A 15,700-nucleotide genomic window follows, 5' to 3' on the forward strand; every position below is an offset into this window, starting at 1 on the left:
ACTTGGAACTCTACTGGTCCTATGTGACTTTACTGTGCCTACTCCCAGGATGTTAAAACAGGCAGAGCCCCTGACAAGCCCATCTACAGGGATACCTTAGACCAGTGGTTCTGAGTGGTCTTTGCAGCAGCAGCAGCAGCCATCACCTGGGAACATGTTAGAAACACAAATTCCCAGGCCCCAGAGCTACTGGGGGAAGGGGAATGGGGAATAGAGTCCAGCACTCTGTTTTTTTGTTTTTGTTTTTTTGAAATGGAGTCTCACTCTTTCGCCCAAGCTAGAGTACAGTGGCGTGATCTCAGCTCACTGCAAGCTCTGCCTCCCGGGTTTACGCCATTCTCCTGCCTCAGCCTCCCGAGTAGCTGGGACTACAGGAGCCCACCACCACGCCCAGCTAATATTTGTATTTTTAGTAGAGACAGGGTTTCACCAGATTAGGCAGGATGGTCTCGATCTCCTGACCTCCTGATCCGCCTGCCTCGGCCTCCCAAGGTGCTGGGATTACAGGCGTGAGCCACCGCGCCCAGCCCAGCACTCTGTTTTAACAAGCACTCCACAGGTGATTCTGATGTATGCAAAAGTTTGAGAACCACTGCCTTTAAATCAGTAATTTTAAACCTTGGGATTCCACAAAGTGATTCAGTAGCCACCATGCAAAGGCAGGTGCCAGGGCTCCAGGCCCCCACTCCATCCTTAACCAAAGTAGTTCCTCATTTGTGGGCTTTATGTATGGGATTCCTCATAAGATTTCACTTGGAGAAAGTGTGTTACTGCAAAAACTACTGCCCCTAACCTCTGGACCCAGCTTCAGCTCCTAGACTGACAGATAAAACCACACACACACACACACACACACACACACACACACACACAAATACACTCTCTAATCTGTTAGATCCTTTGTGTTTAGATAGTTTCAGCACTGACTCCTGGACTGATGAACAAATAACCTTAATCTATTCGATCCTTAGTGTCTAGCTAGGCTCTAAATCACAGGTGATTTTGTGTGCGTGTGCGTGTGCGTGTGTGTGTCTACTACTAATTTTATAGCAGTCTTCTTGTGGCATGACATTATGCTCTCAAACTCAGGCTATCCAAATAACGGACTTCCCATTCATTTTGCAAAGGATGCATTACGATTTTTGCAGGAGGAGTGAGTCTTCTTCCTAGCCTCAAAACTAATTCAAATCTCACTCTGCCTTCACTTTTAATTCTCACAGATTAATCAGGATGACTTCAAAAGTTTTTCTCAGCGTTCCTCAAATAAAGAAACCAAGCTCATAATGGTGTTGAAGAGTTATGAAACTAAAATCTTGTAACAAACTATTCTCTTGTCTGACTCTAAAATGTTAAAAAGGAGTTTGATTTTCAGGTCTCCATGCTACATTACAAAGCTTTCCTTAGTATGAATAAGTGCACACTTTAATCAAATAAACAAAAAACAAGGAACAATGATTTGCAATATTTTTGTGATAATGTATCAGAAACTGAATAGCTTACTACTAAGATGTTTTATACTGAAAACATTTCAGATCGGAGCTAGAAGTGATCATTGTTCCCTAATGTTTTATTAAACCTTTTCATCCCAGTAAAATTAAGTTCACCAAAAGGAAAGCCAGCATGTAAAAGTCTTAAATAGTGACAGATGCACAGTGCACAATGCATATATGAATTACTGGAATATATTTTAACTGTCACTTACATTCAAAGCGTATTCCTGAAATTGATGTAATTGCCCTTCTTTAATCTCCATTACTCCAGAGGGAGCATATCTTGGGATAGGGGAGATACCAGGATCCAACTACATATCTATGACCTCCATATTCCATTCTGTCACATGGTGGGCATCTCTACCAAAAACCCCTAAAACTCTTGTTTAAGGAACCAATACAACTGATGAGAATTTGGTATTTCCTCAGGGCGATGAGGCGGAAAACAAGGTGGAGAAACACATTACAGAATTGCTTCAAAGGGACTAGAAGCTACCAGTCTCTCAATAGCATTACATAAACTAAAACCAATCCATCTAACAGTTAAAAAAAAAAAAATCACCTCTACTTTTAGCTTTACTACAGAAAGTGAAAAGGCTTACCAAAAAAGGTTTTACTACTCTGCATGTTATTTTAAAATGCCCACACAAAATTACACCACCAAATAATGTTATGTAAAAGTCGAACAATGGAGAATTCAGAATAGACATTATCTGGTAACACTGAGAAAACAGCAGAGTCCTAGAAACATGTTTTAAAAGAAGGTACTTTTTCATTTTTTTACTTAAAAAACAAAGGAACTATGAATATTTAATGAACAGTTGAAGCTAAGAAATATAAACATATAAAAAGCGAACATTTAGCTTGAAAACATGTGGCTTCCTGTTTTTAAAACTTTTCTTAAGAAAACCAAAACAAATTTAGGTTGTACATATGAAATTCCCCTGATTTTTTAAAGTAAGAAATAGAGAAATATAAGGTTACATTTAAGAATTGTGGAATAAGTTGCTATCAAGTTCACAAAAGTACCTTTGCAAGACGAGGAACTGTTGTTGGAAAATCGGAATGCCCCAGTTGACCAAAGGTATTGCTACCCCATGAGTAAACCTATCAAAAAAACACAGAAAAGTAGCTAAGAGTTGTGAATCTGATTTTGCACATCAACTCTGAACCTTTATAATAATTAACATATATATACAAATACCAACAATTATACATAAATTACTTATGTTAGTCTTTTACTCTTTAACAGATATTAAGGAAATTCATTTTTAAACAAGACCAGAGATAATGGGCAAATAGAGTCTTGCTACATAAGAAGACACAGAGTCCAAAAATTAGCCAGGTGTGGTGGTGCACGCCTGTAATCCCAGCTACTTGGGAGGCTGAGGCAGGAGAATTGCTTGAACCAGGCAGGCAGAGGTTGCAGTGAGCCGAGATTGCGCCACTGCATCATTGCATTCCAGCCTAGGCAACATGAGCAAAACTTGGTCTCAAAAAAAAAAAAAAAAAAAGACACAGAGTTGAAGAGTCAATAATAACAATAACTAACACTTTTCAGTGCTTACTAACTGCCAGACATTGTTCTTAACACTTTCTGTATGTTAATCGATGATTCATTCTCACAACTATCCTAACAAAAATAAATAAATAAATAATAAGGAAACCCAGAGAGGTTAATTAATTTACACGTGGTCACAAATTCATATGTAAGAGGCGGGATTTAATCCCAGGAATTATCATATACTGCCTCTTTTAGAGACAGCAATAAAAACGTTAAGTGATATAGAGGAAAAGTAATCATGATTTCCTACCCTGTAGATAAAAGTACTATGGAATGAACAGAAAACCTTTCATACATGAAGAGTTGCTGTAAGAGAAACAAAAGTACCTGCACGTCACTACAGACAAAAGAAACAAGATTACAATAACTATGTTTAGTTAAAATGTTTGTTTATTCTGATTATGAAAGTAATTCATGGTCATTGTACAAGACTGTGACAGTACAAAAATAAAAATAGAAATAAAGTGAAAATCACTGATCAACCACTTGATGGCACCTACTTTTCTGTACATCAATAAGTATAGATCTGCAACATCATTTTTAATAACTGTCTAGAACTCTACTGTCATATACTTTAACAAATTACCTATTGAATTAAGTTCTTTCCAATTCCTTTTTTTTTGGGAAACAGTCTCATTCTTGTCACCCAGCCTGGAGTGCAATGGCACGATCTCAGCTCACTGCAACCTCCACCTCCCAGATTCAAGCAATTCTCCTACCTCAGTATTCCAAGTAGCTAGGATTACAGGCGCCCGTCATCATGCCCAGCTAACTTTTGTATTTTTTTTTTTTTTTTTTTTTTTTTTTTTTTGAGACGGAGTCTCGCTCTGTCGCCCAGGCTGGAGTGCAGTGGCTGGATCTTGGCTCACTGCAAGCTCCGCCTCCCGGGTTTACGCCATTCTCCTGCCTCAGCCTCCCGTGTAGCTGGGACTACAGGCGCCCGCTACCTCGCCCGGCTAGTTTTTTGTATTTTTTAGTAGAGACGGGGTTTCACTGTGTTAGCCAGGATGGTCTTGATCTCCTGACCTCGTGATCCGCCCATCTCGGCCTCCCAAAGTGCTGGGATTACAGGCTTGAGCCACCGCGCCCGTGGGGGTCTCACTATGTTGGCCAGGCTGGTCTTGAACTCCTGACCTCAGGTGATCTGCCCACTTCAATCTCCCAAAGTGCTGGGATCACAGGTGTAAACCACCACACCCAGCCTCCAATTCTTTAATATTAAAAAGGATAGGAAAAATCCTTGAATACATATATTCATGTATCTATTTGCTTAGGATAAATTCCTAGGCAAAGACTATGCCATTCTGATTTTTGATACATACTGACAAACAGTCTTCCAGCAAGGTCCAATTTACATTCCTGCCATGCACACTTTGTCCCACATTTTAATCAATGCTCAGCATTAAAGGCAATCCTTAGGTTTGCATATGTTAATCTCATAGGTGAGAAAAACAATGTACTGTTGTTTTTTACTTTAAACGTATTTGCTAATTGATCATCTTTTCATTTATTGCTGGCCATTTCTACTTCTTTCATGACTAAAATATAAATATCCTTTTGACAATTTTTATCCTTTGACAATTGTTCCTTTATATTTAAGTGTAGCAACACTTTATCACATATGTTGCAGATATTTTTACCCAGTTTGTTACGTATTTTCATTTTGTTTACACTGTTTTCATTGCTGTTCGGGACTGTTGAATCATCATGTTGACAAACATATCTTACTTCCTAATTTCCAGTTTTGATGTTATGTCCTTTTCTATGCCTAAAAGAGTCATCTTAATTTGTTCACACACACACACACACACACACACACACACACACTCACAGTTCTAGTTTTTAATGACATCATTAATACACCTAGAATCGGAATATGTATAGCCATCTTAGTTTTCTCCTACAGATATGAAGTCAGTAAACATTTACTACATTTACCGGATACTCAAGTCTTGTTTTCCCAATTGAATTGAAACCCCCACTTTTATATCTTAAATTCTCATATATACTTGAGATTATTTCTAGCCTATAGGCATATTTCTGTTGCATTGATCTGTTTAATTTTAAAATATATAAGGATAAATCTCTCTTCCTTTTTACCTGGCTCATCTATGTTTATTCTTCTAAAGTAATTTTGCGATTATTTTATCAAATTGTAAATATTATACTGGAATATTTTGGGGACTGTACTGAATTTTCACTGTGCTGATTAAGGATTCAAGAGAAAAATGACATTTTTACAACTGATGCATCTCATCCAAAAGATGCATCTCATCTCATCTCCCTTTACTACTGCTTTTATGACTCTTCAAAAGAGTTCTAAAGTTTGCATCATATGGGTTATATGCATTTTCTACTGATTCCTACTTCCTTAATACTTTTGGTGTAGTTGTGAGCAGAATTTCCTCGAGTATGTTTTGTTTCATTGTATGTATACAATAAAGCCAGTAATTTTTATTTTGTAACTGACCTCCTTCCTAATCTCTCATTTTTAAGTTTTTTGAATGAATCATGTTAAAAACAGAAAATTCTCCTTTTTCTTTCCTAATATTGACATTTATATGGGTTATGTTAGTTTTTTGGCTAGCCTAGTATGTGAAATTTGCAATCAAATCAAATATTAAAAGGTTTAGAATTATTTATTGGCTTCTTAAAAAGATAAAGGAATTGGTGAAGAACCATTATCGAAGTATGAATGTATTTAATAATAACATTGCAGATGAGCAGTCTGAGTTTTAAAAAAAAGAGTAACTTAAAACAACTTATTTTGTGTTTATGTATATGGGTATGGTTTTTAGTAATGCTAGAGGTCACTTTCAGGTCCCACAGTTTTAAAGAAAAATGCCTTTGTTTTCTTAGAGTTTTACTATATGCTTTCTTTGTCAAGTAACAAATAAAAATTCACCAATACCCCGGAAAATCTGGGGTTCTCTTTTTAGATGAGAACACATTATAGAAAGCTCCTAAATCAGGGAGACCAGTGTTTAAATCCAAGCTCTACTGTTACATACGTGTGACTTTAGACAAGTTACATAATTTCTCTTACTCCACTTCCCTCATCTGTAAAGTGGAAATAATACCATGCAAAATATTGGAAACCTAAATTAAGATACGGTATCACTGCCTGACATATAGCGGATACTCAACAAATGAGGGTCCAATAACGTCATGTTGGCCTTCCATAAAAATAAGGTAAGTATTTAATAGTTTGCCTCCTACCTGGGATTTTGCAGTAAGTGCAAGAGAATGGTAACCACCTGCCTCCAGATGGATTACTTCTTTGCCATCCAGGCATTTTACGCACAACGGTTGAAGCCTTAAGGAGAAACACATAGGCACACAAAGTCAAAGTATTCTCAAGCAAGAATCGTAGCCTTTCTCAAATTATAAACTACATTCATGTAAAAATAATTTTTTTTTTTTTTTTTGAGATGGAGTCTCGCTCTGTCGCCCAGGCTGGAGCGCAGTGACGCAATCTCTGTCACTGCAAGCTCCGCCTCCCGGGTTCAGGCTATTCTCCTGCCTCAGTCGCCCAGGTGCCCACCACCATGCTCGGCTAATTTTCTTTTTGTATTTTTAGTAGAGACGTGGTTTCACCGTGTTAGCCAGGATGGTCTTGATCTCCTGACCTCGTGATCTGCCTGCCTCGGCCTCCTAAAGTGTTGGGATTACAGGTGTGAGCCACCGTGCCCAGCCAAAAATAAATATTTCTAAAGAAAACATTAAAATAAACATAAAGGATATATGTTCAATCTACTCCTAAGTATCATAAATAATTTTTGGAAGGTTTTAATCTTTGTCTATCAATCACTAACTAATCCCCACAATTTAGAATCTGTTAAGAACCATAAAACTACAAATGATTCTTTATAGCAGAAAGTATACTTAGGATATAATAAAAAATAACCATAGAAGGAAGGTAATTTTTAAATTAATTCCAGTTGCCTTCACTCTACTATGAATAGAGGCATTTATATTAACTCACTACTTTAGATAATCATTCCAATTACCCACTTAAAAACTTCTCAACATCTAACTTGTTAATATCATAACAGTTTCTAATAAACAAAATGCCAGTTTTACTCTAATATACATGAACAGACATAGTCTGATGTTTCAGTTATAGTTATTTTGGCAGTGGCAGAGAGACGTCTTTCAGGATAAAAAACAAACAAAAACCTGTTGGCTCTTTTCTTTCCCTATGTGACAGGTGGTGACCTTTTCATCAATTAAAAATCTGAGCCATTCCTGTCTTCCACTGAAATATAATCTTACCCCAACATCCCTTTCTGTACTCCAAGATGAACACACATCGAAGAAGATGTGGAAAAGTGCAGCATGGTACTTAAGTCTTCTACTGCTTTTTTTTTTTTTTTTTTTGAGATAAGAATTTTGTTCTTTTACCCAGGCTGGAGTGAAGTGGTCCAATCTCAGCTTACTGCAACCTCTGCTCTTCCCAGATTCAAGCGATTCTCCTGCCTCAGCCTCCTGAGTAGCTGGGATTATAGGCGCCTGCCACCACACCCAGCTAATTTTTGTATTTTTAGCAGAGACAGGGTTTTGCCATGTTGGCCAGGCTGGTCTCGAGCTCCTGACCTCAGGTGATACACCTGCCGCGGTCTTTCAAAGCACTAAGCACTAGGATTAAAGGTGTGAGCCACCGCGCCCGCCAAGTCCTTTACTGTTAAGAACAAATTCAAGACTAAAGTGACAACTTTTTATCAGAGTTAATGGTGCATAATAATCTGAAGCTAGAAGAGCCCAGATTTCCTCTATGAGGAAAGTGAGATTTAGAGACCTTCCCAGGAGAGAGGTTATTTGTTTAAGCCAACTCCTATCAGTAAAAGGTGGTAGCACTTACCTAGGCAGAACATCGCCATGCCCCAGCTGCCCTTCCTTCCCTTTCCCCCAGGTCCACACTTCTGTTCTCAGAGAAGGCAGGAGCGCATCTGCCTCTCCACTGTATGTGGGGGTCAGAACCACTGTCCTCGTTTTCACCCGTGCAGCCTTTCTTAAGAGCCTGGGGGAAACTGAAAACCAACCAGACATGGGGTGAAGGAGTGGGAGTCCAGAGGGTAAGAAAACATATCATTCGGACAAACTTAACATTTTCAAAAACATACATCACTCGCAGTATTTTTGAAGCATATTCTAGAGGTTCTCTGTAGAAAAGCGGATCTATTAGTCAAATGAAATTGGTAAATACTCACTGCTACAATCTATCCTCCCACTACCTCCTCTGCAGAGATTCACATACACATTAGCACACACTGAAGGTGGTGACAAATCCTGTAAATAAAAGCCCTGTTTAAATATGTTTAACCCAGCTGGACTTCCAAACATTTAGCCACAGAATCCTTTTCTAACATCTAGTGGCATCCTATAGAACTTGTATTCTAAAGAATATGCTCAACAAGTACTATACTAAGGCTGACAAATATTTTTCCCATTTGAAAACAAAAATTAAAGAGCCAGGCAAAGTGGCTGCGATCCTAGCTACTCGGGAGGCTGAGCTGGGAGGATTCCTTGAGCACAGGAGTTTGAGGTTATAGTGTGTTATGACTGCACCTGTGAAAACACACTGCACTACAGCCTGGGCAACATAGCGAGACATTATTTTTTTTTTTTTTTTGAGACAGTTTCACTCTTGTCATCCAGGCTGGATTGCAGTGGCAAGATCTCAGCTCACTGGAATCTCTGCTTCCTGGGTTCAAGCGATTCTCTGGCCTCAGCCTCCTGAGTAGCTGGGATTACAGGCACGCACCACCACACCCAGCTAATTTTTGTACTTTTAGTAGAGACAGGGTTTTGCCATATTGGCTAGGCTGTTCTCAAACTCCTGACCTCAAGTGATCCTCCTGCCTCGGCCTCCCAAAGTGCTGGGATTACAGGTGTGAGCCACTGTGCCCGGCCCCCATCTCTTAAAACACAAAAAGCCTTTCTAAGTCAAGGTCTAAGTTCAAATATATTACAAATAATTGTAATAAAGAATTCATTTTAGCTATAAAATGTAAACATTTCTAAGGCAGGAAAAAGATTATGAAAGGGAAATACTAAAAAGGTTTTGTATTTGCCTATTTCAAATTATTTTATAGAGATGTTAAAAAATGTTTTAAAAGAACACAGCCATTTTTTATCGTTATCGTGTTCAAAATTACATCAAACACACACAACACTATGTGAATAGTGTTTGATGCCCGGATAAGTTTTGAAGAAAATCATCAAATGTCACTCAGTAGAGGCTTAGTCATTAAATCATTAACTTCTGGGCCACAAGAAAAGTGATCATCACTGCCTAACATCAACATCTTTTCTGGTAAATGTATCGTTTCTATGCATACAGAGACTTAAATAAACCTACTTGAAGATTCCTCAAGGATGCACTCCAGATAATTCTTAGAGAGGGGAAAAGAGTACATGTAAAATTTTTCTAAAGATACTTTAGGTTACTAAGTAAAATTTAACCTTAGGAGGTAAGTCTATTAGTGGGAATCATGATGTAATGACATGAAAAAAATATTCCACATTTGTAGTTCAAAGAGATTGCAAATATATTTATATACTTAAAATGGTAAAGGACACTTAAGAATAAGAAAAATTTGGGGCAAGATTTTCCTTCAGACTTAATAGAGATCACAGGTCTTCTTATACATCATATATATATAATATATATATATTCAAATTAATCAGGACTTAAGTTTTATTTGTGTAGAGGAAAATCTGGTGGTAATTAGAATTAGGAGGCAGAATAAGAGTGGCACAAAGTGTTCAGTAAGTAGAGCAAGGGGAGAAACAGGTGCAGAGTAAAAAAAGGTAAGTTTTAGTACAGTCTAGATTTCCTAACTTTTGAGCTTTGCACAAAATCATGTAAACCAGGAGCTGGTCAATTATAGCCCATGGGCCAAACAGGGCCTACCATCTGCTTTTGTAAATAAAGTTTTGTTGGGATATAGCTTCACTCATTCATTACATATTGACTCTGGCTGCTTTTACATAATCACAGCGTAGCTGAGTAGTTGTCAGAGACAGGATGGCCTACAAACCTTAAAATATTTCTCTTTGGCTCTTTACAGAAAAAGTCTGCCAACTCCTGGTCTCATCAAATGCTTCTCAAACTTTAGTGTGCATACTAATCACCTGGGGGATCTTGCTCTAATGCATGTTTTGATTCAGTAAGTTGAGAGTGGAACCTGAGCATCTGCATTTCTAACAAGTTCCCAGGTGCTGCTGATGCTGCTGGTCTGCAGGCCACTCTCGACAAGCTCGAGTCCAGATGGCTGAGGCTGTTGAACTGACTGAGAAAAGGAGAAGAGCCAACTGTGTAATATTCTAAAAAGTTTATTGCCTATGGTCTCAGAAAATGAAGTTTTCTCTTCTTGAAGCTTAAGAGTTCTCTCCTCTTTCAAGTCAAGTACAGTAATTCCTCACTTATCCAATGGTCACATCTGCAACCTCATCAGTGTGGAGTATAGGTCCCAATTAGGAAATAAGAAGGGTATTGTAACACTCCAGAACAATAAAATAAGATTCAAAATAAGGTTCATAAGCAGGAGCAAACACCAAGAAAAAGTTACGTTCTAACTTTTTAGTGATATCTAAAGCAGATAAACATGCAACTTTCTTTTAAAACCACCCTTAAATAAATTTTGACATTTGAATATGTCAGCTTCATAATTAGGAAAGTTTTTATCAATAATACAGCATGTGATGTCAGGAGCATCCTGGATTCCCCAAAAGTCAATTCATAAAACCTGGTTATTTCCTTACCTTGTGACAACAATCCAGGGAGGGAGAGTCTTCGACTGCTTCCCTCTGTTTCTTCTTCTCTGATATCCACAAGACTTGAACTTTTCTTTCCTTGCATTGATTCCTGTTTAACCTGTTCTTCCCTGCTATCTTTCAAACCTTCTGGGCCAATGGCACTACTGCCTGCCTGAGCTCCAGTTTCACAAGGGGTTGTACTATAAAAGTTCATAACTTTCTTCAGTGACAAGGCACCAGCTTCGTAAGTAGCAGCCACTCTCACACCAACAGCAGATGCACAAGAGACCACCAGGCTGTTTAGGGCTGAGGTGCTTGTGGTAGGTGGGCTGTGGAGATTAGGAATTGCTTCTTCTATAAGAGGCTAAAATATACACACATAAAAAATTACATAAAAATATAATCCCTTATACAATAAGCAATCAATAAAAAGAAAGTTTAATATCCATCGCTGTTTGCTTTAAGAATCTAAAATGACAGGAGAAGTTCTCTTCACCTTCAACTAAAGGTATTCTCTTCTTGATCATGGAGTTAACACATTAAAAGGAAATGAGTACTCTAGTTCCTTTTCCAAAGTACTTCCTTTTGTCTGGATGTTGTATTTTTCTACGGTATTTAAAAATAAGCCTCAGCTGCTTTTATAAAATTAAATATAGTAAAAAGGTAGAGGGAAGAAAAAGCATGGAAAACACTGTCTTTAATACCATGTGCACTGTGACAGCCCTGGATGGAAGGTTGAAAAAATGCAAATTTCATTATTGATCACTTTCAGGAAAATTTATACAGACTACCACCTAGAAGTGGCAGGAAAAAAATTAGATTTTATGGAAAAAAAGCTTTCCCTGAAATGCTTTATAAATTGAAATTTAGATATAGCATATAGAGATGGAAAAATAAGTTATACCTATAACCTATCATCTCCCAAATTATGCTAAGCTTGAGTGCCTTTACTGGCTCATCAATGAGTTATTTTCTATGACCCTGGGGCTAGACAAGCTGTAGGATTACCTTTGCTCTTGCTACCACAGATGGCAAATGTGGTAGGTTAATAATTAAACATTTGGAACCAATGTTCTTAGTGTGATTCTAGAAGTGTACTAGAAAGTCAAACTAAAGTTTTCTGATATCTTAATGAAAAATCAGTAGAAATTTACTCTAAGCTATCAAACATCAATGTTCCCTAAAAAGGAAGGTCATTAAATGTACCTACCAAACACATAAAAAAGCTTTCATCTCATCAGCATAGATCATATTGAAAAATATGCTTCTTATTGTACCCAAAGATCTCAAAGGGAATATACACATTCCTTCATTTGTCCTAAATTAAAATACAAATATTGCGTGTGTGTGTGTGTGTGTGTGTGTATTTTAACACTGGTTTTTGACTTCTTAAAGGAAAGAATTCCTGGTACCTAGCAAAGTGCCTGACACGTAAGTACTCACCACATTTTGTTGAATTAAATGCTAAATTCAAAAGAGCTATTTACATGCAAATGAGTAGTCTGTAAATAGTCCATAAAATAAACAAATATACTTAATAAAACAAAAAATAAATACAAAGTCTATTACTTCTTTGGTGATACAGCTCCCATGATAGCTTGTTCAAAAGAATTAGTGTCACTATCTCCACTTTTTGTTCACAAAGACTCCTTACAGAAGCAGTGATGGTATTTAGAGGTAACTATTTTAGGGGGTTCTTGACCACTAGGTAGAGCAAAGTCACAAAACTCTACCTTATATAAACCTTGAACTACTGTTCTAACTGGCTCCTTCTACTTAATTATATTTAAAAATATAGTAAGTAAATAAGCCCTCCCCTACAAAAAACATAATTAGCAATTTTGATGAAATATATAATTTTAGGAATTCCAGTCAACCAATAATACTTTGGTTTATTTCCCAAGTGAGAGTGTCTCAGTTATATCTCACCAGAAGAGAAAAAACTTGCCATAGAACACATAAATTCCTTGTGAATTAGCTGTATGATTGAGATGTTACTTACAGAGAATAAATTAAATGTAATAGAAACACACATTTATTTAATTTAAATAAATTAAATTTAATTCAGTAGAAACACACACATTGTTACTAGCATAAGTAACAAAAACTTCCAATGTTTAACAAAGTAAGTTAAAGGTAATAAGCATGTACAGTCTAAGAATTTTCTACATGCATTATTAAATTACTACTTTTGCTTTGTTCAGACTTTATAATATCTTTCTCCAAACAGCTTATCCTTGATTTTTAAAAAACTCAAATACCCACAAGTTTCAGTAAATGGATTGTGAAATAAAGACTATTTCTAAAAATACCTTCATGTTTGCATTCTGACACAGTAAACAATAAGAATTGAGAAGCAAGAGGCTATGTGGTTTCAAAAACCTAAAAAGAAACACTGCAGGGCAGATCTTTTATGATTATGATCTTTTGTTTTCTTAGAGTTTTGGTAAAGCAAAATCAAAAGGCCACACTGAGTGAAACACAGAAATAATTCTTTTTTTTTTTTTTTGAGACGGAGTCTCGCTCTGTTGCCCAGGCTGGAGTACAGTGGCGCAATCTTGGCTCACTGCAACGTCCGCCTCCCAGGTTCATACCATTCTCCTGCCTCAGCCTCCTGAGTAGCTAGGACTACAGGTGCCTGCCGCCCTGCCTGGCTAATTTTTTGTATTTTTAGTAGAGACGGGGTTTCACCGTGTTAGCCAGGATGGTCTCGATCTCCTGACCTCACGATCTGCCCGCCTTGGTCTCCCAAAGTGCTGGGATTACAGGCCAGAAATAATCCTTTTAAAACAATTTATTTTAAGCGGGAACTCAAGCTTTACCATGTGCTACTGATAAACAGCTTTTGTTCACTCTACCATAAATCTTCAAAATGAAAATAGTTTTAATAAGATACATAAAGTAGGCTGGGTATGATGGTTCCGCCTGTAATCTCAACACTTTGGAAGGTTGAGGTGGGAGGATTGCTTAAGCTCAGGAGTTTGAGATGAGCCTGGGCAACAAAGGTCAACCTCCTCTCTACTTAAAAATAAAATAAAATCAGCAGGTGTGGTGGCACGTGTGTAGTCCCAGCTACTTGGAAGGCTGAACTGGGAGGATCGCTTGAGCCTGGTAGATCAAGGCCGCAGTGAGCCACGATCGCACTACTGCACTCCAGCCTGGGTGACAGAGCAAGACCCCATCTCAAAAACAAACAAACAAAAAGATAAAATATTAGCCAGCTCTTCAAATAAAGCCTAGTAAGGACAACAGCTATAACTGAAAAAAACGGAAACATGTAATTGCCTGTAAGTTTTAAATCTGCCTACAACTGAAGGATCTGCCACAAAGCAACCTTCCCTGTTAAAGAAGGAAAGAACTTTTCTCTACAGAATTCTGAACAGTGTTACAAATACAAGTAAGAAGAATGTTTGTGAATGTATAGTTATATAAAAGTATTCAGGGCCTACCAACATTCAGTACCTTAGCCATAGAAAAAAAGTACTAGCAAGAAAAACAAAATGAAATGTTCCTACTTACAAAACAAGCCCAACATGATACCTTTCAATATCATAAAGGCCTAGAACTTAAACATAAAGAGTCATTTTGGATTAATCCAGGTTCTTTCCTTTATCTAGGCTTGCCTGATAAAACAAAATTATAGTCAAACTCAAAAAACAAAAAATGCTACCAAGCCTCACTCATTTTAAAGTTTCTAAAGAAAAGCTCACACAGTTCAACTCTAGAAACACTTTTATTTTATAAAATTTAGCAGGTACCTGAGATGGCACTGGCTTTTCACCATGCTCTGAGTCCTCTCTTACTGAATGATCTGACAGTTTCCGCAGGTATTCACTGACTGCTTGGGTGTCAGGGTATGATGGCACATTTCTGGCAGAAGAAATTTCAGTTGTTCCCATGACGTTTTGTTGAGAGGATACGGCATCGCTGCTTGTGGTCTGAGCACTGACTGCATTCAGTTCAGTAGCAACAGACTGATCACTGGCTACAAGAGTGTTCTCAAATACTTCTTCCTGCCTGTCAAGGGTTTCAGTGGAGGGGCTGAGAGCAGTGCTGGGATGGTTTTCTGCCTGAGATTCTGTCAGTGTCACACCTAATGGGCAACAATGACTGTCTGATATAATCACATGGTCTTCTTTGTCAGTCATAGTAATCAAGAGCTGGCTGCACTGGTTGCATCGTTCTGGGACTGGCTTCAGATCTTGGGAAGGGAGGCATTGTACAAGGGCTAAGCTGTGGAAAGCACCACAGGCAACTTGAAGCACCACTCGCCCAGCAAGATGTTCTACCTTTTGCGGCTTTGTCACTGGGAAGGCAGTGGTAATGAGACCCAACTGACAACCGGTACCCCATGCCCAAATCTCTCTGCTTATTGACAATGCCAGAGTGTGTTCCTCGCCACATGCCAACTGTAAAATCCTGACTGCTAACAAAGGGCTGGCCTCAGAATCAGCAATGCTGACAGGGTTCGGTTCCGGCACATACTGCTGGTTGGCTACTGCACACTGGCCAGCAGAATTCTCTCCCCACATGTATGCGACACCATTGTCTGTCACTGCTCCACTATGGAAGCTTCCTGTTGCCACAGTAACAACATATTGCCCAACCAGGGCATTTTCTAGAATGGGGCTACTTGGACAAATCTCTGCTGGTCCACTTCTCCAGGGAAGGGTCCCAAAGCTGTAGACCTCACCATCTGAAGTTTCAAAAAAAGGAAAAAGAAAAAAAAAAAGGGTTAGTGAATTAACTAAAAATTTTAACAGTAAACTTTTAGTGCCCTCTAGATTTAACCAAATTGGACTTTCTTTTTAAATTTTCCAAAGCAGTTGTAGAAATCTGGTTCAAGCACACAGTATTTAACATTAATTCATCTTTTTAAAAATGA

General features: G+C 38.0%; 1 protein-coding gene across 7 annotated transcripts in view; it reads right to left on the reverse strand.

Moving 5' to 3' along the window:
- ALS2 (alsin Rho guanine nucleotide exchange factor ALS2) overlaps positions 1 to 15,700 on the reverse strand; it is an 81,930-nt gene that overhangs the window by 47,587 nt on the left and 18,643 nt on the right. For 6 of the 7 annotated variants that reach the window (XR_012421374.1, XR_012421373.1, XM_045367462.2 and 3 more), the window contains 5 exons: positions 14,574 to 15,511; positions 10,822 to 11,179; positions 7,916 to 8,084; positions 6,274 to 6,370; positions 2,520 to 2,597 (listed from right to left, as the gene is read on the reverse strand). Coding sequence is in view for 4 of the 7 variants with exons in the window: in XM_045367462.2 (XP_045223397.2) it covers positions 2,520 to 2,597; positions 6,274 to 6,370; positions 7,916 to 8,084; positions 10,822 to 11,179; positions 14,574 to 15,511 (1,640 nt within the window). In the remaining 3 variants the exon portion in view is untranslated. Of the gene's footprint in view, positions 1 to 2,519; positions 2,598 to 6,273; positions 6,371 to 7,915; positions 8,085 to 10,821; positions 11,180 to 14,573; positions 15,512 to 15,700 lie in introns of those variants that run through there. The other variant, XM_074009753.1, reaches the window with a different exon arrangement.

Source organism: Macaca fascicularis, chromosome 12, assembly GCF_037993035.2.
Source record: "Macaca fascicularis isolate 582-1 chromosome 12, T2T-MFA8v1.1".
Taxonomy (NCBI): Eukaryota; Metazoa; Chordata; class Mammalia; order Primates; family Cercopithecidae; genus Macaca; species Macaca fascicularis.